The sequence below is a fragment of the Magnolia sinica genome, chromosome 10, assembly GCF_029962835.1.
Source record: "Magnolia sinica isolate HGM2019 chromosome 10, MsV1, whole genome shotgun sequence".
NCBI classification, from domain to species: Eukaryota; Viridiplantae; Streptophyta; class Magnoliopsida; order Magnoliales; family Magnoliaceae; genus Magnolia; species Magnolia sinica.
In genome coordinates this window covers 21,949,523-21,976,232 of record NC_080582.1, presented here as the reverse complement: position 1 = coordinate 21,976,232, position 26,710 = coordinate 21,949,523, and the positions used below count along the sequence as shown (strand labels likewise).

The 26,710-nt window shown below is 44.6% G+C and overlaps 2 protein-coding genes across 4 annotated transcripts in view; both read left to right on the top strand.

Moving 5' to 3' along the window:
* Positions 1-9,418, top strand: part of LOC131258156 (poly(A)-specific ribonuclease PARN) — a 36,583-nt gene extending 27,165 nt beyond the window's left edge. For 2 of the 3 annotated variants that reach the window (XM_058259268.1, XM_058259266.1), the window contains 4 exons: positions 4,683-4,796; positions 5,415-5,541; positions 6,631-6,901; positions 8,346-9,418. In XM_058259268.1, coding sequence (XP_058115251.1) covers positions 4,683-4,796; positions 5,415-5,541; positions 6,631-6,901; positions 8,346-9,183 — 1,350 coding nt within the window. In that variant the 3' untranslated portion in view covers positions 9,184-9,418. The remainder of the gene's footprint in view (positions 1-4,682; positions 4,797-5,414; positions 5,542-6,630; positions 6,902-8,345) is intronic. The other variant, XM_058259267.1, reaches the window with a different exon arrangement.
* A 13,776-nt stretch (positions 9,419-23,194) lies between these two features.
* Positions 23,195-25,042, top strand: LOC131217427 (disease resistance protein RPM1-like). The gene has a single exon (XM_058212348.1). The coding sequence runs from the start codon at positions 23,195-23,197 to the stop codon at positions 25,040-25,042; it is 1,848 nt and encodes a 615-aa protein (XP_058068331.1).
* Positions 25,043-26,710: the final 1,668 nt, after the last annotated feature.

Genomic DNA, 26,710 nt, shown 5'->3' with positions numbered 1-26,710 from the left:
TTTCAAAATTTTCCGAAATTGCTTGCAATGTTGCACTCCAAACATGAAATCAAGCATGGATTTGTCAAGTCCTTATCAATGTTTAGAAAGTAAAAATTATTAAAATATTATTTCTTTTCAAAATTTTCCATCAACCAGATATCAACTGAGACTAATTTTTAAGTATTTAGAAGCGTTTGATGAAATGATCATCACATACACCTCTAAATGTTATGCATTCAATTTGAAAATAGTTGCATTAGTTCAGTCAGATAGCGCATAGCTTAGGACCCTATACAAAGGAAACATATTATGTGCACTTCCTTTTTGAGATGTTATGATTTAAAAGTGTATTAAGGTCCTTTTTTTTTTTTTTTTTTTTGTTTTTTTGTTTTTTTGTTTTTTTGTTTTTTAAACAATCCCCGAAGTTTCATTCAAAAATTCAACCATTTCCCCAATGTTTCCCTATGTTTCCCAACAAGTGCAATAAATTATCGATACAAAAGATATATCCCATGCGATAACCGATACGTATCTATATCCCAAGGATGTGATACGTAACGCGATACTGATGTTTCAAACACTGGATGTAGCATAACAAAAAACCTACACCGAGAAGATGATAGTGACCATCTGTCTTGCTCTTGGGATTCAGATCACTAACTGTTTTACTTTTAACCATCCATTTGATAGCCATCAATTGGATGGTTAAGATTCCTAGAGCAGTGTGATTTTAGAGATATGGTCTATCTAGTTCTCAAAATTTGCTTGACAAGGATACCCATACGTGAATGCCATGTGTGAGGATGATGAGTCACTGCCGTTTTTAAAATGGTGGTGAACCATTATGGAAATAGCTGCTCTCAGCGACCACTTCTCCTTCCCTCGCCTCAATTTCTTGGAAACCCTTCCTCTTCTCCATGTGCATTGCATGTGCCACATCCACTAGTTTTATTAAAAGAAGTGAGAAGGAACAAGAATGGGCAAACGAAATTGATTATGAGGAATAATCAATCTCGATAATAATATTGAATCGTCTCCTCAACTGCAATGAAAGAGCTTTGGGAACATCTTGCAAAAGCATTTGAATTAGCCACTTTCATCTCCTGAATATTTCTTCTAGATGACTTGCTGGATTATGGAATGTTTTTTTTTTTTTGCCCATTTAATCATAGACCTGCAAGCAAACAGAGCCTCCACAATATCTTACCTTTTGGACAGCAGCAACTCTTGTGCCCTACCAGTAATGAAGACAATTGATCAGGGCATCACCAATGAATCTTGAAAGCTCAAAGAATGTCCATCAAAACGGGCTAGAAAAACTCACAATGAATGAATAGGTGATCCACTGATTCTGCATGCTGAAGACAATGTTGTTGGAATTGATCATTTGTCTGTTACTTAGATGATTGAGAATCAAAGCTTTACCCTACAACCAACAGAAAGCAACTCAGTGGGCCCTTATAGATCCATATACTTGATTTTGGAGCCCTCTATCCTTTCATGGGATCATTTGATAGCGTTGAATAAAACAACTTCATTGAAAATCTTTCTTATCCATCAAGTTTCCAAGATCATCTGCCCCCTTTCTTTGATAGAATGCTTCTAGCATTGCAGGTGCTCCATAAGGCACACTAGTTCTTCAATTATGTCTTCTCTCAAGTTTCTACGAAACAAAGGGGGCCATTCTATTTGGTTTCCTACAAAGAAATAATATTGAAATATCGTCACCTTTCCAAAATAAATGAGAAATATCGTCATCTCCATCTCAAGAGCCGCTTGAGCCATCTCGGGAAAGATACTATTGAGTAGCCAACCTCCACATCAAACATCCTCCCAAAATTTGGTTTGTCCATATCCCATGAATGATCTCCCTTTTGAAATGGTTCTCAATTCTAGATAATGCTTTCCACACATCTGATGCTTTGTAGTGAGAAGTGGCATTTTTGTTCCAACCATTGATGCTCTTACCATGTTTACTCGAAATAATTTGCTCCCAGTGACTGTCATTCTCTACCTAGAATCTCCGTAACCATTTCCCCAACAACATTGTATTCATGACTTTCAATGATTTGATCCTAATCTGCCTTTGCCTTTTGCTTATGTCCCTTCCCCTGTCCACAAGTTAAATTTTATGTTTTCCTTGTCAACATCTCCACAAGAGACCCCTTTGGGTTTTTTTCTCCAACATATTGAGATTGCGTGCAAGACACTGCAACAAGGACATATAACAAACTTTGATATAGCCACCTTTATCTATGTGATTTGGCTACTTGAGCTCTTGTAACCTGGAAGTTCTCTTTCTATTCTCTGCACTACCAAGTTCTATAGATGTTTGCTTGCTTCCCAACGCACAGAAGAAGGCCCAAGTATGATGACGGAAGCTTGCCTGGCTTGCAACCAAACACCTATGCAAGAGAAATTTCATCTCTAGTTTGACCTCGAAAACTCACTTTTACGATGATTGATCTTTTTTCCTAGAGACTGCTTAAAAACAATGCCAGTCCTTCCTCAAGCTAATGACTTGGTTTCTATCCACATCAAAAGAACAAAAGCCTATCATCAACAAACTAAAGATGTGGAGCTTATTCTCCACACTGAAGTCATAATAAAAATTTCCTCCATAGCTTTTTCTAACATTCTGCTAAGAGCCTCATCTACTATGGCAAAGAGGAAAGGAGAGAGGAGACGATCCCTCTGCCACAGCTTTGATGAACCCTTGAAAAACCTTTTAGCGATCCGTTAACCAAAATAGAGTAGTCTGCTAGCTTACGCATTCTTGCATCTGTACCTTGAATCTCAACGTCCTCAACATATTATTCAAACAATTCCATTCCACATAGTGGCATTCCTTTCTCCATCTCACCTTGATTCAATGCATTCGTGAGCGATGAGGACCCTTAGATTTTTTTTTTTTTGTTAGCTTGTTAGTACACCCCACTGTCAGTTCACACTTCACTGTTAGCCACCCCCACTTGGGAATTGGTACCATGACCTCGGTGTTGAAACGAGGTATCTTTCACTCAGTCTACCACTTGAGCTATGGATCTGGGTGCGACCCTTAGAATCTATATATTGAATAAAAGGGCCTCTTGAGACTTAGAGATCACACCACCCATTACAGAGTCTTGTAGCCAGAATCTTTGCCAAAAGTTTTTAGGGACCCGCAAATCTAGCCTATGGGTCTAAAGTTTTTTTTAGGCTTTCGATCTTGTAGATTGGTATAGAGATGAAAAAGAGAAGAAAGAAAGAGAAAAGAAGAGAGAAGAGAGGAGAGAAGAGAGAAGAAAAGATGAAGAAGAAAGGAATAGGTTAGGGTTACATGTCTCCACCCCCTTTTCTCTTTTATTTAAGTAATAAAAAGCAAATATGACAAAAATACCCCTGTACAATAAACTTTATGTTCAACATATCCCAAGACTGAAAACACTAAGAAACTTGTGGACCATAGGCCCATAACCAAAACCAAGAGGGCCATGGGCCCATACCCAACCGTTAACACTCCCCCTCAAGTTGGAGCATAGATGTCTTGCATGTTTAGCTTGGAAACAAGTTTGTCGAACTGAAATTTTCGAAGAGCCTTTGTTAATAAATATGCAATTTGATTATGTGATGAAATATAAGGTGTGTGGATATGTCCCTGATATATCTTGTCTCAAATGAAATGGCAATCAACTTCTATACGCTTCGTTCTCTCATGAATGATATCCGGCCAGGTCAAACTTGTATAGGAAAAACGGGCCTCCAGAAAAATTTCCAACAGCCCCGATTCAATGTACACCTGTGGCTCACGATAAGTGTGCTACGATTGCTACCCTGATTTTTGGCATATGGCATGTTCCCAATGTGCCCTATTTGATGAATGGCCTGATCTCTCTCTCTCTCTCTCTCTCACGCACACACACACACACACACACACACTTGATGCATGGCCTTCAATGTTTGTTGATTCGATAGCCGGGTTGCACCACTCAGTCAATAACCGAACCTTTAATCTTATCGATGAACATCTTCGCATTCACTTGTCAATCTTCCTATGTCCTAACGGATGGCAACCTTTGCTCCATAAAGTTGATGATACCGAACTATTGAGGAGAGGCGATTACCATTTTCCTCACTGGACATTGCATGTAATGCATATATTTGGTAAAGGTATATATGCCTGTGTTACAATTTCTCTACCGTCAAGCACCTGTTGAGGATCACTATTGACTGGTAATGCTGAGATTCTTGGCTGAGCCACTGATCTCCACAAAGGAGCAGCGAACTGGACCTTTTCTGATAAGGACACTTAGTGGGAAAATAAAAAACTGGCAGAAAAAAAATTCTTGATGCGTCCCTATATGATTGTTGGAAGTGAATCTTTCACCATTGCTACCTTAAACTATGAAGTACATCCAATTTCAACTGCTTCTTTATGCTACCAAAAGGGCACAACATCCTTGAGTAGAGTGTGCTTATTCAAGATGCAAAACTTCTACTGATTTGAAAATGTCCTAAAAAAGCATGATTATTCTCACTTCATTTTTTTTCCTGATGGGTTTTACCAAATGACTAAATTTTCAGGTGTCAGATCCTTGATACTCTTTGCTGATTGTTTTATTTATTTATTTCTTTTATATATATATATATATATATATTATATTGGACATGAAATAGCAGCATTCTTTGCATAACTAACAGATGAAACTAGAAATGTGCAGGTCATAAGGAAGCATTTCAAAGATCTGACATATGTTTGCGGGGTGGGTGAAAATTCTTCTGAGCAGAAGTTAGTAGTGTACACAGATACAGAGGACAATAGGGCCCTGCTTATGGTAAGGAGAAATGCAGAAAGACACTGTGAATGAGTCGCATATATGCCTTAACAAAATGATCGGAATTTCTTAGAAGTTCTAATTAGCTATTAAAGACGATGAAATTAGTTTGATGTGAGCAATCATGTCAAATATTTTTTTTGACAGTTGTAAATAATGTAAATCACCAAAATAAAAAGAATTGAATGGTAGATAGCATTTCTTATTTGTAAAATGTTTGGAACCAACAGTTGAAACACGTTCATAACAATTTGACGGTGTAGTTTTTGGGACATCTATGCCATGAAAATACTATTTCGTTGGTTAGTTGCTTAGTGTATAAAAAAAAATGGCTGTTCTAAAAAGGTGTTCTTCCTGGAATTTCACGGCCCAGGTTCAAACTAGAGGCTGGAAACATGGATCTCTATATTTCTAGTCACTGGTATTGAGTCTATATCTAGATTTCACATTGCATATGAATTTACTGGCCGTGGTCCATGAAAAACAAACCTTATCTGAAAATAAATGCAAACTAATCTCAGATATATTTTTAAAATTTTCACAAATTCCACATCAGTACATTATTAAGTCATGGAATTCATGTGCATCACTGATCACGTTGATTTGTTTCTCCCTTAGAAAGAGGTCAATGAGGACTTGCGCAAGGAAGTAGAGCGCAAGGTCACAGCTGCAGTTGGTTTTCGCCATGTTATCGATCTTCTTGCCTCAGAACAAAAATTGGTTGTGGGTCACAACTGCTTCTTAGGTATGTAGCTCTCAATTTCCTAAAATAAATTGGCATGCCTATCTTATTATATTTACGAGCATGCTAAATGCCAATCTTACAAGAGAGAAAAACAGCCACACCCTTTGATTGGTCATGTGGGCAGTGTTTGAAATATTGGTATTGCGTTAAGTATCGCACCCTTGGGATATGAATACGTATCGGTTATCTCATGGGATATATCGGTTGTATCATGTAATGTATCACTGTTGTTGGAAACATGGGAAAACATTGGGAAATTGGTTAAATTTTTTAATGAAACTTCAGTGATTGATGAAAAAGGCATCAATACACTTATAAATCAAAACATTACAAAAAGCAAGTGCACATAATAATAGGTTTTCTTTGTATGGGTGCTGATCTGTGCATTGTCTAACTGAATTGTAGCAAGTATATTCAAAGTCTATTCATATAATTTATAAATGTAAGAAGACCTGTGGAAGCACAAGCAATACATTCAAGCAAAAGAAGAATCACTAGATCAAGTTGCATGTTTGATTTTATGTTTGGACATAGATTGCAACCCATTTGCAAGAAATTGGAAAATTTTGATTTTTTTTTTTTTCAATTTTCCGCAACTTGACCCATCTCCTCCAAATCTCGAAATTGAATCTCCCAATCCATGATTTTTCATGCAAAACATGAAAAATCATCGATTTGTAACAATTTGGCGCTGATTTAACATGATTTACAGAAAAAAAAGGATTGAAAATCGAAAATGCTCACCAAATCGAACATGTGGGATATATCCCACTACTAGTGCGTTTCGTATCGCATAGGTACAAGATATATCGGCCGATATTGTTGATACTTAAAACACTGCATATAGGCAATCAACCTGAGTAGGAAAGCTTGCCTAATTAGGAGCATGGTCCCACTGCCTGTGTGAACTATTGAAAGGGTAATTTGGCCTCATGTGAACTAATCAAAGGGCAATTCGGCCTTTCTTGCATGGTTAAAATTATCATTTTCTCTATTGTAATAAGGTATCTTATTTATTCCCTATTGTCATAAGGTATCTTATTTATTCCCTATTGTAATAAGGTATCTTATTTATTTTCTTTGATACAGATCTTGCACATATATACAGTAAATTTTTTGGCCCTCTTCCTTCAACAGTAGAAGAATTTGCTTCTTCCATTCACAAAAGTTTTCCTTATGTCATTGACACGAAGCGCCTCCTGAAGGGCAGCTCCATTATTCAGCACCTGATGAAGAAAAACAGAACATCATTGTCTTCGGCTTTTGCTGTCTTGTGCCCGCAAATCGCTAATACTTCAAACACTTCTGGTTTGGCTTCTCGTCCATGTGTGAAAGTTGAGGTTCAAGTGGATGACTTGAGGTTTGCTTGCAATTTTCTCTTTGAGGATTTTCAATTTCAAAATTCTCACGATATTTTTGTTTGGCACATTAACTTGTTTTATGATTGTTGGCTTGTGAAATCTGCTGGTGTATACAGTGCTGTTTTGGCTTCCTGAGTTATAAAATTCAATTTTCAGGTTGGTAAATATAAAGGGATAGATAAGAGGCCCAATCTAGTTGACTGTGTAGAAATTAGTTTATGCAAAATTCATTTTGTGGCAATGCAGTTTATGACAAGGTATTCTGTACCGGTAACAGTGGCTATAACTGTCACCACCATTACCGATACGGGTATTTGCCATAACGGCCGATACTAGGGCGTAACGGCCGTTACGACCCCTGTAACGGTTGAAAATTTTCTTTTGCCCGAAAAATTTTGAAAAAATATATAGAAAATCAAAAATAATGTAAATATTTTAAATGTATTCATTTTTTGTTTTGAACATGTTTATGATAGTGTAACAGTCCACTCTTTGGTGAGAGTGTTGTATTGGGCTGTCTAGTGAATTGTTTAATATGATTATGTTTCTAATGTTTACACATCACAATCAAGCATTAGAACTGGAAATCAGAAAAAGGCATAAATACTAAAAAAAGGCCCTCAGAGATTCTATTCGCTCAAACCACTTCACTCCACAGTTTTAATCTTAAAAGCTATGGTAAGAGTGGTCGAAATCTGTTGTAAAATGATATAGGAGAGTTTTTGGAATGAGAAAAGTGAAAAAGAGGAGAAAAATGAATTTAAATAGAAAAAAAAGTGATCGTCCCTGCAACGGCCTTTACGGCCACTGTAACGGTTGATACGGTCTGAAAAATCTAACTGCCCCTTTTCACCTCCGTAATACGTAACAGTCATGGCTGTTACCTATATGTATCGGCCTTTATGGGCGTATCGTAACGGATGCGGAACGCCTTGGTTTATGAGGACTTGTTTCATCTTAAATGTTTCATCTTAAATGCTGTTTTGAAGACTGTTTCTCATTTTTTTAGTGCTGTTTGGATGTAACTGTTTGAAAAATTATATTATAAAAAGTCAATTGAGTCCTATTACAAAATACATTTTGCCCTGAACATGTGCCTGGTTATTTGTAAAGTACATGTGGGCAAGAGACCATCCATATAATTCTCTTGGTACAAGGGGTGGCTTGCCTGACTACAATAGTGTGCTTGAGGATCAACCATCACGCCACACCAGGTTTTTTTTTTTTTTTTTCCTGACAACACAGGGTGTACCCACCCCATTTTGAGGCGCGACTATTCCCTGAGGATGCACGCAATCACCCACAACCATGCCACCCCAGACTGTTAAATAAGTCCCCATTCAAAATTCCATTTCGACCGATAAATTTTCTTTTAATCAATAGAAACAAAAGTAACAGCTGTCATAAGGTCTCTCTTGATGCTTAACCAACATTCCTCTGCAGGTCATCTAGCTGGAACTCAGGAGCAAAGCATGAAGCTGGGTATGATGCTTTTATGACCGGATGCATCTTTGCTCAGGCTTGCAACCATATAGGCATTGATTTCAAGCTCCATTCGCCATCCACAGAGTTAGCTAAAAGCGAGAAACTGCAGATGCACATCAATCTTTTATACCTCAGCTGGAACAGCGGAACTCTCATCAATTTGAAAACCGGAACTGAGATTCCTGAGTCGGGTTCTCAAAATTACAAACGGAGATACCCGAAAATTGTGTTCGACAACACCGTCCTTATCTGGGGATTCCCGTCCAAGTTCAAGCCTAGAGAATTAAGAGAATGCATCTGTGAAGTGTTCGGCCCGGACTCTGTCACATCGATCTACTACTTGGACGAAACGGCTGCATTCATTCAGTTCAGCAAGGAGGAATTTGCCTCTGATTTTCTTGTTCTGAAGGATACACTGGAGATGCGAAATGACCCAATATCAGTTTTGCACCCGCTCGCAAAGTTATTGGAAGGTGGTAGCACCCATGTTGGAAACTATGATATTTATAAACAGATTTGCAGCTCTCCAATCGCAAGGGTCTTGTTTGCGGACCAGGCTGAAGCAGTAGGGATTAGGTGGAAGACAGAAGTGGAAGGAGAGACAGAGAAGCCAGAAATGGCATGTCTCAGTGAACGCGTATCGGGAAACCCCAATTCCAATTTTAGTAGCAAAAGCGTAACGGGCAAGAAAGGCGAGGTGGTAAAGGATCTGGACTGCAAATTTTCATGCGAACATGTCTTGGATTCTTTGTATGTTATCCAGTCTCCACATGGTAAACAAACGAGGACTGTGTGAGAAATCTGTACGTTACAGCCAGAGCTGCACAAAGTGGTCAATCTTTCCTTCTCCAGTCTATGTTTTAACTTGATCATTGGTCATGCTGCTCTGTAGCAATCTCCATACTGGAGCATGCATCAGGCAGCACTTGAAACGATACATGCCAGCATGTTTGATGTGCCATCTGTAACAACATTAATTTTTTGAACTATATAGTGTTGTTTAGCTACATGTGAATGTTAACTCGAGCAGGTCCTCCTTGTGTTTGTGTGGCTTGTACTCAGCAGGACACCTTGGCAACTGCTGGTCCATCTCCCTACTTGGCTTGCATTGGTCGCCCAGTACCTGATAAGTTGCAGGTGGAGTGGTGAATCTAGTCCATCGGTCCAGTGGGTCATATTCCTTAATGGCCTCTCGTATTTAGAGCACACTTAACAAATGGTCGTAGCCATCAGCTTTTCCTTTTGAATGCGCACCATTAACCATTCTCATAGGTGTGTTGGCCTTTGGGAAAGCTAGACTTGATAAGTGGAGTTTTGACTTTACACAATAGCAAACACCGAACTTGTGCTAAGTTTGCAAACAGGGCGAAGATTGAAGCCAGCTACTGGGACCAATCTATGAACGTTATGGATCCTACACAAGCAGGCCGCATGGGTGCACTTCTAATAAAGGCTTGAGAAAGTTACAATTTAATTTAGAAATAATAAATTCTCAAAGAAATTAATCTTCATATAAATTTGTATCTACATTATTTCAAACGTTGTAAATGGATGTCCATGTCAGCCATATTCACTAGATTATTCGCGTGGCCCACCAGGCTGATCTCTGACGTACGTTCATCAAATATCATGAAGTTGGTGCAACCAACCACACCGCCCACCAGGCTGATCTCCGGTGTATGTTCATCAAATATTATGAAGTTTGCAACCAACCACACCGGAAACTAATCGAATCTCTCTTACCGAATATGACAAGAATAATCTAGGTTTCATCCTCTCACCGAAAATGAATTTTGCTTCTATTCTGTCCAAACAGGGGAATAAAAGCAAAGGAAGATGCTGAATGGGTCCAAGTAACTGGAGCATAGAATAAAGGAAGGAGTGAAGAAAAAGAGAATGCAAGGAGCAGTTAAAGTAAGATGCCAAACATAAGCTGAAGAAGCTAAGCATTTTCTTTGAGCTTTTATAAGATAGCTAGATCGGATGTGCTCTTTATCCATATAATCTGAAAGAACGAGAGGCTTCTGTTCTCTCATACAGCAAGGGCGGGTTTGGATCGCAAGTTACTTTACGTAAGCAGCTTATGCCTCATGTAGCTCATTTTTTTTTTTTATTTTTTTTTTGAAACTTATTCAGCAGATAAGCATATTCGATAAACAACATATTTATCAACACAAAAGCACAAAAGTATGTTTGGTTTCCAACACGGCATATGTATTTATCCCTTAAATTTGTTTGATCCAACCTTTGATACGAACCATTCATTAGGTTGGGCTCACCTTGGCCCTGTCTTCAGTATGAACCATCCATCATGTGGGTCCTACTTTCAATGTGGACCATCTAACCTTAGGAAGCTCACCTTTGATATTTAGCTATCCATCAGGGCCACCTCAGATAGGGGCTGTCCATCATGTTAGACATTGGATGTGAGCCATCCATCATGCAAGCCCACCTTTAATGTCTACCACCCATCATATATGGGGCCCAACTTGAAGTGGGCCGTCCATTATATAGGGCCTGTCTTGTATGTGGATCATTCATCATTAAGGGCAACCTTTGATGTGAACTGTCATCATGTGAGGCCCACCTTGATATAGTTCATCTATCATGTGGGGCGACCTTTGATGTAGACTACCTACTATGTGAGGTCCACCTTTATGTGGGTCATCCATCCCTTAGACCCAACATCAATGTTAATTCACGGGCCTGCCTTCAATGTCTATTGCCCACCGTATGGAGCCACCTTGATCTCTACTTTTTTGTTTTTTTTTAACACACGTGCGCGCACACACACAACACCCCCACACACACATTCTTACACATGCTCACACACCCCACACATGCACGCCGTGGGACTTCACCACTGATGGGTACTTGAACCCTTGACCCGGTGTTGAAACTCCTGGGAGTCTACCAACCGGGTAAGAGTAAGGACCTATCTTGATTTCTACTTATTTAATAATATTTATGCTAGAAGTAGGTTATCTTGATTTGATTTCTACTTATTTAATAATATTTATGCTAGAAGTAGGTTATCTTGATTTCTACTTATTTAATGAAGAGGTATGATTGGTAAACAACATACTTAACAACTAAAAAGTAAAAAAGCATCTTAGTTTTCTAACATCATAGGTATTGATCCATCAAGTCAGTTTGATCCCCTCATCCATTGTCCATCATGTAGGGTCAACCATTGATGTGGAGCGTTCATCCTGTGGGCCCCACCTTTGATGTGGACTATCCATCATGCAGAGCTCACCTTGGGTGTGGGCCATTCATGATTAAGGGTTGACCTTTAATGTGCATCGTCCATTATGTAGTGCCCACCTTTGAAGTTGGTCATCCATCATGTTCAGCCCACCATCAATGTTACTGTCCATTATGTGGGATTCTCCTTCAATATCCAATGCCTATCACATGGAGCCCATCTTTGATGTGGACCATCCATCATGTGGGCCATCCATCATGTGGGGCTTGCCTCGGATATGGGCTACTCATTGTTAGGGCATACCTTTAATGTGGATTGTTCATCATGTGGGGCCCACCTTAACGTGGACTGTCTATCCCGTGGGCCCCACCTTCAATATGGGTTGCCCATCATGCGGGGCTTGCCTTGTATGTGGACCATTCATTATTAGGGGCCGACATATGATGTGGACAGTCCATCATGTGGGGCCACCTTAATGTGGGCCATCCATCATGTGGGGCCCAACTTCAATATCCACTACCCAACATGGGGAGCCCAAGTTTGAGTTGGATAGCCAATCGTGCATGCTCAACCTTAAGTTAGTTGTCCATCATATCAGCCCACTTTGGATATGGACAATTTCGGACCCTTGATGTGGACCATCTGTTATGTGGGCCTGCATTAATTTGGGGTCATCCAACATGTAGGGTCCACTTTTAATGTAGACCGTCCTTTGTGGAGAAGTAATTGATGCTGATTTATTCTTGGTTGAACTATTTCAACCAAAAAAAGAGAGACCTTACCTCCCTTGTGAAGTTGTTGGGAGTCGGGCTCCAAACTATTTATATTTAGTTTTTGTTTCATGTTTACAAGAGCAGTCAACTCACCGCATTCAAGAGATACTGCTGCAATTGGGACATCTTTCAAAAGAGTTCATAATCACACGGAAGAAGTCAAAGTAGTGGCTACGGCAATTCGAGGCACTACTTCGACGGTTCCCATCTGCGCAGGCCTACTTTCAATATTGACAGTCCATAGGCTTCCGTCTATGCGTACCAAATTAACATAACTGAAAAAAAAGAGTAACTTAAATCAGCTTAACATAAGTTAAAAAGTAACTTATTTGGTGGCATCAAACAGGCCGTAAGCATAAGAAGAGAGTAGCAATGGCCGAGGCAGTTCTTACCTTTTTCCTTCAAAAGTTGGCCGAGCAGCTCACGAAGGAAGTGGAGCTCCTCTCTGGAGCTCGCGAAGGAGTCGAGTGGATAAGGGATGAGCTACATTCCATAAAAGCCTTCTTGAAAGATGCTGAACGAAGAAGAGAGAGGGACGAAGGTGTTGAGGCTTGGATCACCCAAGTGAGACACTTAGCCTTTGATGCTGAAGATGCAGTTGATGAGTACATGATCCGGATGGATATGCAACGCCGTCTTCTTGACCGGCGCATGGGTTGCCTTGCCTTTCAAGCCTGCTTCATCAAGCGCTTGTATGCTCGTCGACAATTCGGCACTTAAGTTCAAAAGATCAAAAGAAATGCAAAAGAGATTCAAGATAGGAAGGAACACTACAATTTCCGAAGTACACAAGAGACGGCTTCAATTTTGGTGGATGATGGGCATCCGGATCCTGGAGTGGCTGCTCCTTGGGTCGAAGAACCAGATATCGTGGGTTTGGAGGATGCGTCCATGCACCTGATGAACTTGCTCACAGAAGAGCAGACGCAGCAACGTACCATCATTTCCATCGAGGAGATGGGTGGTTTGGGAAAGACAACCCTTGCAAAGAAAGTATACAAAACTGCAAAGGTGTGTTTCGAATGCATGCATGGATTTATGTCTCTCAGCAGTTCAAAATAGATATCATTTTGAGAGGAATGCTCACAGAATTCTGCAAGAGCAGAAAAGAGTCACCTCCAAGCAGCATGGAGAACATGCCCAGAGAAGAACTGAGAAGGACTATATACAACTACCTGGAAGGAAGAGGGTATGTGCTCATCCTCGACGATATTTGGGATATTCGTGTTTGGGATGATGTGAAGTGTTGGGGATAAAAAATACAAGTCCGCAGACTCGGACTTAATGCCTCGGATCACAAAAGGATGTGTCAAGTCCGAGGCATGGTGCGCTAAACCGAGACAAAGGTTGAGTCGGTTCGGACGACTCATCAGCGTCCCGGGCATGCGTCGGGCGGACCACCCTGCCAGACCGACCATCGCTAGGACGAGCCTCATCCCGGATATCTTGGGATAAGATCTCCGACCCCGAAGCTCACGGGATCGGATGAAGGCTCAAGATGGGCACGATCCTATCCCCGTGATCCCAGGAGAAGATCCCGCGCTCAATATCGGGAAGAGAATCCTCGTGCGACACACGCCCCAGTAGCTATAAAAGAAGGACCCCTGTCACCTTGAGAGGTACGGAAAAAATCCTCTCTAAAAAGCTCCTCAATACTCTTAGACCTAGAATCCAGGCCTGACTTTGGCATCGGAGGGTCCCCTGCTCAAGCCAGGGTCTCCTTTGTCCCTTTTTCTTTTGTGCAGGTACACGAAGGTCCAAGAGGAGGAATCGGACATTTGCATCAACAGCTTGGCGCCGTCTGTGGGAAACGTACAAAAAGCCATCTCGTATCTCTATACCGATTTCAATGGTGATGACTAGAAGGACGGTCCCAGAAGAAGATTTGAATGAGAATGCGATTACAGGGCCAGCGGGTCCAATCGCGGTTCCCGCAGCCCAGAACCCACCTAACAACCCCCGACGAGGGGCGACCGGAACAAGCAACAATCAGCGGGGTATCGACGATGGGCGGTTGGACAAGGAGGTTCAAGAAATCCGCTCCGATATGAATATGATGAAGCAGATGCTGGAACAAATGTATCAGCAGCAAATGCAGCCACTCCCGCATCCTCAAGGGGAGACAGCGCACGTACCGGCGGCGGCGGTTGATCCTCAACCTTCCGCGCCGCAGTCTTTCCGGCCGAGCCAACCCCAAGGCGGATCAGAACCATCTCCAGCGCAGTCAGCCAACGCTTCCCTCCCCCCGACTGATCTTCGGCACGAGATAGAACGAAGAAGGCGCAATCGCCCATCCATGGAAGGCACGGTAGAGAGCAGTGAACCTTGGAAAGCCGACATTCAAAATTTTAAAAGAGAAGTGCGGGAAGAAATGGCGAAAGAGATGGCGGACATAAAGCACGGCCGGAATGTATATCCAACCGGATCCGAAGCGAAGGCGTCCCCCTTTGTGGACTCGGTACTGAAGGCCCGGTTGCCCGAGAGGTTTCGATTACCTCAAATCACTCCTTTCGCCGGCAAGACCGACCCAACGGAGCACATCGAATGCTTCAGAACCTATATGGAGCTCCACGATGCCTCGGACGCAGTAATGTGTCGGGCCTTTTCTCTTACATTGACCGATGTAGCTCGACTGTGGTTCAAACAGTTGAAACCAAAGTCCGTCAGTTCATTCGCTGAGCTGAGTGACGCCTTCCTCACCAATTTCATCGGCGGAAAGAAGAAATTGAAGCCCCCTGCACATCTGAACAACGTAGTTCAAAAGCAGGGAGAGCTACTGAAAGATTACATCAAGCGTTTTAATTTCGAATCCCTTCAGGTTCGAAAACATTCGGAAGAAACGGCTCTCAATGCGCTCATGCAAGGAGTTAGAGATAAGCCATTCCTGGCATCTCTAGACAAAACTTCGCCCGATACTCTGGCAGAATTTATGGCACGGTCGGATAAGTATGCGAATGCCGAGGAAGCGCGAATCCTGCGTGAAACTAAAACCTTAGCCAAAGAGTCAACCAAAAAGGAAGCCGACTCGGCCGGAGGAAGGAAACGCAAGGATGATCAAGCGCGCGATGAGCGAAGGTCGGGAAAGCAGCCGGACCGAAGATTTTCCGCGTATACTCCCTTGAACAAGACTCGGGAAGAGGTATTGATGGAAATAAAAAATAAAGGCTTTGTTAACTGGCCCAGTAAGCTCAGGAGTAATCCTAATCGGCGGGACAAGGATAAATACTGCCATTATCACCGTGATCACGGACATAACACAAGTGATTGCCGTCACCTAAAAGAAGAGATCGAACGACTCATAAAAGACGGCCGACTCAGAGAACATATGGTTAAAGCTGGGGCGGCTGAGGCACGCCCGACCAAGAGCCAGCCTATGGAAGAAATTCGGACGATTATCGGCGGTCCACAAGGTGGGGGCGACTCAAACAATGCACGAAGGAATCATGCAAGAAAACTTACTCAGCCTCAGTCCGAGCTTATGATCATAGATCGGCCACCAAAGGAGAAGAAAAGAGAAAGATATTGCATCTCTTTCACGGACGAAGATGCCCGAGGCATCTATCACCCCCACGATGACGCATTGATTGTCACCCTGGCTATCGCTAACCGAAAGGTGTTTCGGATACTCGTCGATACGGGGTCATCTGCAGACGTGTTATTTACCCAGGCGTTCGACAAAATGGGGATCGAACGGTCCACACTACGCCCAGTTCGGACCCCATTGACCGGTTTTTCCGGAGGACAGGTACTGCCTGAAGGGATTGTCTCGTTACCGCTCACCGCTGGTAGTGCCCCATGTCAGACGACGATGATGGTTGACTTCTTGGTCGTCGATCAACCCTCAGTATACAACGCAATACTCGGCCGACCTTCATTGAGTCTCCTCCAAGCCGTGATATCCACATACCACCTTTCAATGAAGTTCCCGACCGAGTCGGGAGTCGGAATTGTCAAAGGAGACCAGCAGGATGCAAGGCGATGTTACATGATAGCCGTAAAAGGAGCCGCCGACAAAAGTCCGACCAACATATTAACGATTGAATCATTGGACCCTCGGGGCGAGAATTATGAACGAGGACAGCCGGTCGAGGATCTTGTCTCGGTCCCCTTGGCCGAGACAGATGGATCCAAGACGGTACGAATTGGCTCGTCTCTGCAGTCCCCTTTGAAAGAAAAGCTGACAGCCCTGCTCCGTAGGTACGCCGACGTCTTTGCCTGGAGTCATGAAGATATGCCCGGGATCGACCCCTCTGTGGTAACTCACCGACTCAACATCGATCCGTCGTATCGACCGATCCGACAGAAGCGGCGACCGCTCGGCCCTGAACGATACGCTATCATTGAGGAAGAAGTCGACAAACTCCTCCAGGCTAATTTCATAGAAGAAGTATACTATCCAGAGTGGGTCGCGAATGTCGTGCTCGTAAAGAAATCCAACGGGAAGTGGCGGGTCTGTATTGACTATACTGACTTAAATAAAGCCTGCCCAAAGGATAGCTTTCCGCTTCCAAGGATAGACCAGCTAGTAGATAGCACCGCCGGACATGAGCTCCTTAGCTTCATGGATGCTTATTCAGGATATAATCAGATTGCAATGCATAAGACAGATAAATCAAAAACTACCTTTGTCACCGACAAAGGCCTTTATTGTTACCGAGTGATGCCATTTGGTCTGAAAAATGCCGGCGCAACCTATCAAAGATTAGTTAATAAAATCTTTGCTCGGCTGATAGGCCGAACCATGGAAGTATATATTGATGACATGCTCGTCAAAAGTATACACGCGGCAGATCATGTGAATGATTTAGAAGAAATGTTTCTCACCCTACGAAAGTTTCGGATGAAGCTGAATCCGAATAAATGCGCTTTTGGGGTGCGCTCTGGAAAGTTCCTCGGTTTCTTGGTTAGTCAGCGAGGAATAGAGGCAAACCCTGAGAAGATAAAGGCTTTGATTGATATGGAATCCCCTAAAACCATAAAGGACATACAAAGGTTGACTGGACGAGTCGCAACACTTAATCGGTTCCTGTCCAGAGCCACCGATAAATGTCTCCCTTTCTTCAGACAGTTGAAAGGAAGACAAACAATGGACTGGACGGAAGAATGTGAAGCGGCATTCCAACAATTAAAATCATGTCTCGGTTCCGCACCTCTCTTATCAAAGCCCGAATCGGGGGAGTCTCTGCTCCTTTACCTAGCGGTGTCCGAGGCAGCGGTTAGCTCGGCCTTGATACGAGAATCCGAAGGAAAGCAACTGCCGGTTTACTACGTCAGCAAAGCATTATTGCCGGCGGAAACAAGATACCCAAGCCTGGAAAAAATGGCCTTGGCTTTAATCACTTCCTCTCGCCGACTCAGGCCGTACTTCCATGCCCATACCATCATCGTAATGACCGATCTTCCGCTTCGCCAGGTATTGCAGAAAAAAGCTTCCGGCCGACTCACGAAATGGGCCATCGAATTGAGTGAATTTGACATTCAATATAAACCGAAGGCAGCAATCAAAGGGCAAGCAGTAGCTGATTTTATCGCCGAAGGAACTCCACCATTCGAGCTCCCGGTCAACGATATGCCAAAGGATGTTGCAGTTCCAACAACCGCTCCCCCGACCCTTACCTACCCTATTCCCTGGAAACTATTTGTCGACGGTTCTTCCACCTCGAAGGCAAGTGGGGCTGGGGTTGTGCTGGAACATACCTATATACAGTATGCCTTACGACTTGGATTCCAAGCGTCGAACAATACGGCGGAATATGAAGCATTGTTACTCGGCCTCCGTCTCGCCGCTAGCTTGGAGGTCACGCACCTCAGTGTTTTCAGCGACTCTCAGTTGGTTGTTAATCAAGTTACCGGTGTATACCAGACACGAAAAGACCAGTTAAGGGCGTACATGCAGAAAGCGAAAGAACTTATCAACGGATTTCAACTCTGTCGTGTCACTCGGATCCCTCGCACGGAAAACAGCAAAGCCGATTTACTAGCAAAGCTCGCCTCAGCCGATGAAGATGAAATACCCAGGTCCGTCCCTGTCGAATACGTCGATAAGCCGAGTATAGATGAACCAATTAGCGAGGCCGTCAATACAATCAACTCGGAACCATCCTGGATCGATCCAATCCGCCAATACCTTGACGAAGGGAAGTTGCCCGAGGATCGCGCCGAGGCTCGACGAATTAAGATCCGAGCCTCCCGTTACACCATACTCAACGGAACCCTCTATAAGAAAGGTTACTACGCCCCGTTGCTGCGGTGCCTCAAACCCAGCGAGGCAGACTATGTATTACGGGAAATCCATGAAGGAATCTGCGGAAACCACTCTGGAGGGCGATCTCTCGCCCATAAGGTCCTACGACAGGGATATTACTGGCCCACTATCCAACACGACGCTCGCCAGCTCGTCCAAAAATGCGACAAATGTCAACGATTCGCAGCAATTTCGAGGCAAGCCCCCGAGGCACTGACGCCGATGACTGGTCCCTGGCCCTTCGCACAATGGGGTGTCGACATCATAGGCCCGCTCCCTATGGGAAAAGGTCAGACCAAGTTTGCCGTGGTAGCAGTGGACTATTTCACGAAGTGGGCCGAGGCGGAGCCATTAGCTAAAATAACCGAGCAGAAGATCACCGAGTTTGTGTGGAAAAACATTATCTGCCGATTCGGAGTGCCCCGTACCATTGTCACAGACAATGGAAGGCAATTTGATAATAGGAGCTTTCGCGAGATGTGCGACAACCTCGGAATCAGAAACGTTTATTCTTCACCTCATCACCCTCAAACCAACGGACAGGTTGAGGCGGTTAACAAGATTATCAAGCAACATCTTCGGACCAAGCTTGGCCGGGCCAAAGGAGCATGGGCCGAAGAGCTCCCGAAGATTCTTTGGGCTTACCGAACTACAGCTCGAACAGCCACAGGAGAGACTCCGTTTTCACTAGCTTATGGCTCGGAAGCCGTCACTCCCGTTGAAGTCGGATTACCTTCGGCTCGAATCACCTCATTCAATGCAGAAGAGAATGAAGAACTCCTTGCACTCGGACTCGACCTTTTGGACGAACAAAGGGAAGTGGCGCGGCTGCGCACGGAGGCGCGGCAACGACAAGTGGCTCGGTTCTACAATACCCGAGTTAAGGTTAGAAGGTTTCGAATGGGAGATATGGTTCTCCGGAAAGTTTTCTCCAACACCAAGGAATTTGGATCGGGTACGCTGGGACCCAATTGGGAAGGACCCTATATCGTCTCGGGCACCATACGACCAGGAACGTATCGGCTAGAAGACCTAAACGGACAACCATTGCCTCACCCTTGGAACGCTGAACACCTCAAGGTCTACTATCCCTAGCTCGGTACTCAATGTTTAAAGACTCTGAACTAAGAAAGGTTAAAGCCAAATCAAATGAATAAAGCTAAGTATTTTTCTTTCATTCATCAAAGCACGTACAAATACAATGTGTGACTACATCAAAGTGAAAAAAAAATCAAAGGGCCCTGGTAACTGTCCTCATGCACCGGCCTCGCCCCCAGCAGCAGTGTCTTCGGCAGCGGCGTCCGGGTTCTCGGGTTCCGGGGCTGCTCCACCCTTGATTTCCGAAAGGTCAAGGTCAGGAAAAGATTCCTTTATATCCTTGACGCATTCCAGATATCCGCTTTGGAACAAGCGGTCCCTCTCGTCCTCGAACTCTGCCGACTCAAGGAAAGCTTGGACGGCTTGGTCCCTGGCCTTCTCAGCCTCCCGAGCCTTCTCGTCGGCCTGTCGAATACGCTCCGCCGCCTTAAGCTTAGCCTGAGCTAAGTCATCTGCGCACGAAGCATGAACTGCGAGAATTCGCCGGTTCTCTTCTTCAGCCTCGGAGAGCAGAGCCAGTACCCGAGCGACCTCCGCTCTCGCTTCATCCAAGGCTCTTCTGGAGGAAGCCGCCTCTGCTCCCGCATCTTTGGCAGCCTTTCGGGCAAGAGCCGCCTCGCCTGTCAGGATGCCGACCCGGATTTCGGCCTCCTCGCGCCGCCCTTCAGCTTCTGACAGAAGGGTCTGCAGCCGATGAGTTGAGGATAGCTCCTTGCTGGCCTTAATCAAGCAGGGAGCGAGTTCGAAAAGCATCCTCGCTGCATGGCTGACGGTTTGCGATGACGGGGCGTTATAGAGCCTCACGAACTCTCTTTCGCCCCCGTGGGCTAAGGCCCAGGGAACCATCCCCGATACCACTTGCTGCAGGACAGACGGCCCTTCCTGGTTCGTCTCCTCCCCTCTGGAGGATGCGGTCCTCGTCTCACCTTCCCCTCTGGAAGACGCGGCCCTGGTCTCTTCCTCCCGTCTCGGAACGTCCGTCTTAACGTTTGCCGAGTCGGGTGCCGCCTGAGGTTCCGAGGCAGCAACCGCCGTCTCTTCAGCCCTTTCTTCTGGGTCGGGAATTACGACGACGGGAGGGGCAGAAGAACTCGCTGGCTCTTTCTCCTTCCGCACCACCTTTTGCCTCTTAGGCGGCCGAGGCTCCGACAAAAGAACTGACCGCGGAGGAGCCTTCAACTTCGTGACTGCCCTAAGGGGAGGACGAGCTCCAGTCATTTCTGAGGGAGCCGGCTCGTGAATAATCCTGAGATTGGGACCTGTTCATAAGATCGTAAAAAAAAAAAAAAAAAAAAAAAAACGAAGTAAGTCGGGAAAAATTCAGAAACTCAGAAGACACATTTTCAATTACCCGTGACTTCCGTCCAGAACTGCAAGATGAAGGCGTTCCTGTAGAAGCACCTTCCAAGACTTGACGGATCCAACGTCCTCAACTCTTTGATCCGAGCCGAGGCACTGAAGCCGCTTCGCCCGCTTCTTCGGGATATCTGCTGGACACAAGTTTAGACTCAGAATATTACAAAAAATGAAAAAGGACGAGAGAGAGAGAACCCAAGTCACCTGCCCTCTGGAATGTCCGAGGAACACGAGCCTCGTAAAACCCGGAGTCATCAGTCTCCCAACGACCACATGCCCAAAACCAACGCTCTCTTCAATGTTTGTTGGAAGTGGGAGGGTCAGTTATCAAGGAACCGCCTCCGCCTCGCCAAGCAGCGAAGACGTAGAAGCCAGGGTAGTTCGGATTCATCCGCACTTGGTACAGGTGGAGAAATTCGTCGACTGTGAGCGGTGGCTGTTCCATCTCGGCCCACAACACCGCACACCCGAATAAATTTCTCCACCCATTCGGGACTATCTGCCCCGGGGCAATCTGAATGCGAGACAATACTCCCCGGACGATGGCCTAAAGGGGCAGACGCAAGCCGCATTGCATTGACACTTGGTAAATGGCGACCGCCCCAGCAGGAGGGTGATCCGGCAAATCATTTGGACGGGGGAGATAGGTGATGACCGATTCAGGGATGTGATACCCGATCCGGATTCTGTCTAAGTCCGCCTCAGTTAAAACTGAGGGAACTGGACCGCTTAAATCTTCCCCCGATCCTTCTCCTTCAGACTCGGCATGCGCCGGTTCGTCAACGGGAACTGGGTCGGAGGTTCCCTCGGCAATCAACATTTCATCTTCTTCCTCCTCATCTTCCTCCATGCCCCTTGGGAAGTTAGGCCTTCCCGGGCGGGTTAATAAAGACGACCCACCACGAGAAGGAACAACAGAAGCAGGGCGCTCCGCCGGAGCTTCAGCGACTCTCTCAGATAGAAAAGCAGCGTTGGCATCCACTGCTATCTCCGTCAGTAAGGAAGGCGATTCCGCAACATTCCAAAAACGTTGCGCTTCGCCTTCGTCTCCGGAAGCTCCCCCCTGGGGACTTCGAGAACCCCTATCCGCCATTATTATCTAATAGAGAGGGAGAAGAAACTCACCGGAGGGAGAAACGAAAACGGAAATGGCGGAAGGAAGCGCTGACGGTTAAGAGAGAGGAAAGGAAGAAGATGAAAGACTGAGAAGGCTCCAAAGGGAATGAAAAGTAGGAATGACAATAGAAGTTCAAAATGCGGACCCCCACCAATTTATAAGATCGCCATACGGCGGGAGTAATTAATGAGGAAATGATTCGACGCCTGCATCGATTCCCCCACTCGACACGTGGCGCTCGTCGACTGACGACAATAATGCCCTTGCTACGTGTCCAACCCTCATTGGCGGGATGAGCGACTTGACGGCTGACGGCGCATGCGATGTCAGGAACCGAACCGCCTCCCGTCAAAGGCGACATGGAACGCATTAAATGACCACCTACTGTCTCGGACTGGGTTATGAACCGACTCAAAACTCGCTACTCCTAAGTGTCATATGAAACACACGGAGTAGGGGGGGCTTACTGTTGGGGATAAAAAATACAAGTCCGCAGACTCGGACTTAATGCCTCGGATCACAAAAGGATGTGTCAAGTCCGAGGCATGGTGCGCTAAACCGAGACAAAGGTTGAGTCGGTTCGGACGACTCATCAGCGTCCCGGGCATGCGTCGGGCGGACCACCCTGCCAGACCGACCATCACTAGGACGAGCCTCATCCCGAATATCTTGGGATAAGATCTCCGACCCCGAAGCTCATGGGATCGGATGAAGGCTCAAGATGGGCACGATCCTATCCCCGTGATCCCAGGAGAAGATCCCGCGCTCAATATCGGGAAGAGAATCCTCGTGCGACATACGCCCCAGTAGCTATAAAAGAAGGACCCCTGTCACCTTGAGAGGTACGGAAAAAATCCTCTCTAAAAAGCTCCTCAATACTCTTAGACCTAGAATCCAAGCCTGACTTTGGCATCGGAGGGTCCCCTGCTCAAGCCAGGGTCTCCTTTGTCCCTTTTTCTTTTGTGCAGGTACACGAAGGTCCAAGAGGAGGAATCGGACATTTGCATCAACATGAAGCATGCTCTGCCTCGTGAGGGCAGAGGCAAGATCATCTTCACCACCCGCATGCAAAATGTAGCTTCTCCCGTGGGCGAGAGATGTAACATACATGAACTCGAGCCATTATCTGATGATTTGGGTTGGGAGCTCTTCTGCAGAAAGGCCTTTTGGGATAAAGACCCCAAAGGGACTTGCCCACAGCACTTGGTCGGAGTGGGAGAAGCCCTGGTCAGAAGATGCAAAGGCTTACCACTTGCAATCGCGGCTATAGGCGGCCTCATGTCGAAGAAGAGCATGGATGCTTTTGAATGGAATAATGTATTAAAAAATCCGGACTGGGAATTGAGCCACAACGAAGATCTTGCAAGATTGAACGAAGCCCTGCTCATGAGCTACCGTTATTTACCTCCTCACCTCGAGTACTGTTTCTTGTGTTGTGGTATGTTCCCTGAGGATCATGTAATCAAGAGAAAGAAGCTGATCCGCATATGGGTGGCTGAAGGCTTCGTTGAGGAGAGTCCAGGGAAGACGCTGGAGGAGGTCTCAAGTGATTACTTTGTTCAGCTCATTAACAGAAGCCTCCTCCAGCCTATCTTTGAAGACTTTACAGGGGAGTTGATAGCGTGTCAAGTGCATGACCTCATGCGTGACATCGCTATCTATATGTTTAAGAAGGAAGGGTTTGGGACAATCATAACAAACCGAGACACCAAGGTGGATGGAAAGCAACGCCATTTAGCAATTCAAAACTGTGAAATTGGCATTCTATCTAGTATGGTCAATTTGAATCCTCGGTCACTCTTTGTAAATAATGTAAATGACTTTCCTTCCTCATTACGCAGAACATTATTAGATTTTAAGCTGCTGAGAATACTAGATCTCGATGGCATTCAAGTCAAGAATCTACCGGACGAAGTGGGTGGCCTAATTCACTTACGGTATTTAAGCTTGAGGAGGACACAGATCAAGAACCTGCCGACTTCAATAGGAAGATTGCATAACTTACAGACATTGGATGTCAGGGATTCCAATTTGGAATGCTTGCCTGCTGGAACAGAGATGCTGCTGCAATTGAGGCATCTTCTCTTTGTTGAATACCTTAAGATGCCAAGCGGAGCAATCAATTTACGTAACCTCCAAACATTATCAGGTGCGTTTGTTGATGATAGATTATCGAGAGAATTGGGTGAGTTAACCCAACTTAGGAAATTAAATGTTGAGGTTAAAGAAGAATGCTGTGCAGAACTATGCAATTCCATTAGTCAGTTGCAACACCTGCGTTCCCTCAAAATATATGCTTTTGATGAGAATGAGCGGCTCCAGTTACAAACAGTGTCGAGGCCTCCGCAGTATCTTGAGAAACTAAGAGTGGGAGGCGTGATGAAGGAGTTGCCGGTTTGGGTCGGCTCTCTCAACTGTGTGCGGGTGATCTTCTTTGTTGACACCCAATTAACAAGTGACCCACTCACAGCTCTAGGACATTTACCCAATCTGGTGTACCTTCTTCTACTGAATGCTTATATGGGGAAGCGGATTGGTTGTACGGTCGGAGGATTTCCTAAGCTCAGAACTTTGTCATTACAAGAAATGGAAGCATTGGAGGAGTGGAGCAGCATAGATGAGGGTACCATGCCATGCCTTGACTATCTCCACATTTCTAAATGTCCAAATTTAAAGAAGCTCCCGGACGGATTTCAGCATCTTGCCGCTCTTCAACAACTAGCCTTGGAGGACATGGGCGAAGAATTCATGGACAGGGTAAAGAAGGGTGGAGAGGACCACTTCAAGGTCCAGCACATCCCCAATATCATCCGTTATCACGATGATGATGGGAAATTGGTCGAGGATGAGCTGTCATGACTCACGGGATCAATCATCATGCGATCCAACTTCAAATGAGAAATTGTATGTAACTCTCTCTCTCTCTCTCTCTCTCTCTCTCACAGACACGCGGGGACGCGGATTGAGTACTAACCCCTCTGACTAGAGACGGACAGTCGTTACAGGGATCTGTCGGGCCCACCGTAATGTATGTGTTTTTATCCACGCCGTCCATCAATTTTGACAGATCATTTTATGCCATCATCGGAAAAGAATGCAGATCGAAGGATCAAGTGGACCATACCACAGCAAGCAGTGGTGACAATGATGCCCACCGTTGAATCCTTCCTCGGCGCATCTGGATGAAGGAAAACTTAAATATTAGCTTGATCCAAAACTTGAGCATTCCATCTGCATCTGGATGAATGGACAGCTTGATAAAACACATGTTATGGTGAACCCACAGGCCCCTTCCATGATCATCGTCTCTAATTACGTCTTGGAGGGGTACTCCCCAAACACTGAAGCAGATTAGGGACGGCCCTTATCATACGTGGGCCCAACTAGTGACCTTCTTTAAATATTAATTAATGTTAATAATAGTTTTAGATGAAAAGTTATTTAAAAAATGAAAATGCCTCGACGGTTAGGGTGGTCCCACCATGGTGCTAATGTCAAATCTAATCCGTGCATCAGGTGAGTCACCTAATGTTAGAGTTAGCATCCTAAAATCGACCCCATCCATCATTCAGGTGGACCACACGATTGGAAACTATATACATCAAAAGGTTATCATCCAAACTATTTCCCTTGGTATAACGCGCTTGAATCAAATATAGGCATGATTTTTAGCCCTGAAGCCTAACTTTTGATACGGCATCTAATTGTTTGGGTGAATTTCAAATGCTTATCATCGTGATTTATTTAAAAATTAAGAGCGGACGTCTCTCTTTCAATTGTTTCTATTGGTATGGCTCCCATAAGTCACGTAATTCTTTTTTTTTTTCTTGTCTGCCTTGACATGGGATTACACATCTAAAGGATAGAGTAGATCTTAGGTACAGGTCAAGTTAGGCCCTATAAAAAAACATAAAGGGTCGGACGCATCTTTCTTGTTGGTTCCCATAAAAGACCATGATTGCCTAGCACCTAGGTACCATTTTATGTGGCAAAATTTCACAGCCCCATCACGATGCATGTGTTATATCCACACTGTTCATCCATCTTTTCATATCAATTTAGAGTATGAGCCCAAAAATGAGGTAGATCCAAAGATCAAATGGATAACACAGAAATAAAACAGTAGTGTTGAACAGGTAAAATGTAAAATAAACATCATGGTGGGCCCGAGGAAGGTTTTAACAGTAGATTAGTCATTGCCCTAACTGCTTTCTCGGGTGTGGTACACTTGAGACTTGGATCTGCCTCACCATTTTTGGATTCGTGCCTTGAGATAATCTAGCAATTGAGATCATATATCACTTACATCATGTTGGGGCCATAGGAATTTGCCACATCAAACGGTACCGGCCTTGTCCCTACGCATTCCAAGTCGGGTTACACGGCAACACCACTGTGGGTGTTTACCTAGCCATGAGGCCCACCTTCATGCATGTGTTATATATCTACGATGTCCATCAGCCCACCTTCATGTATGTGTTATATATCCTTGATGTCCATCAATATTTTTTCATGTTAATTTAGGGC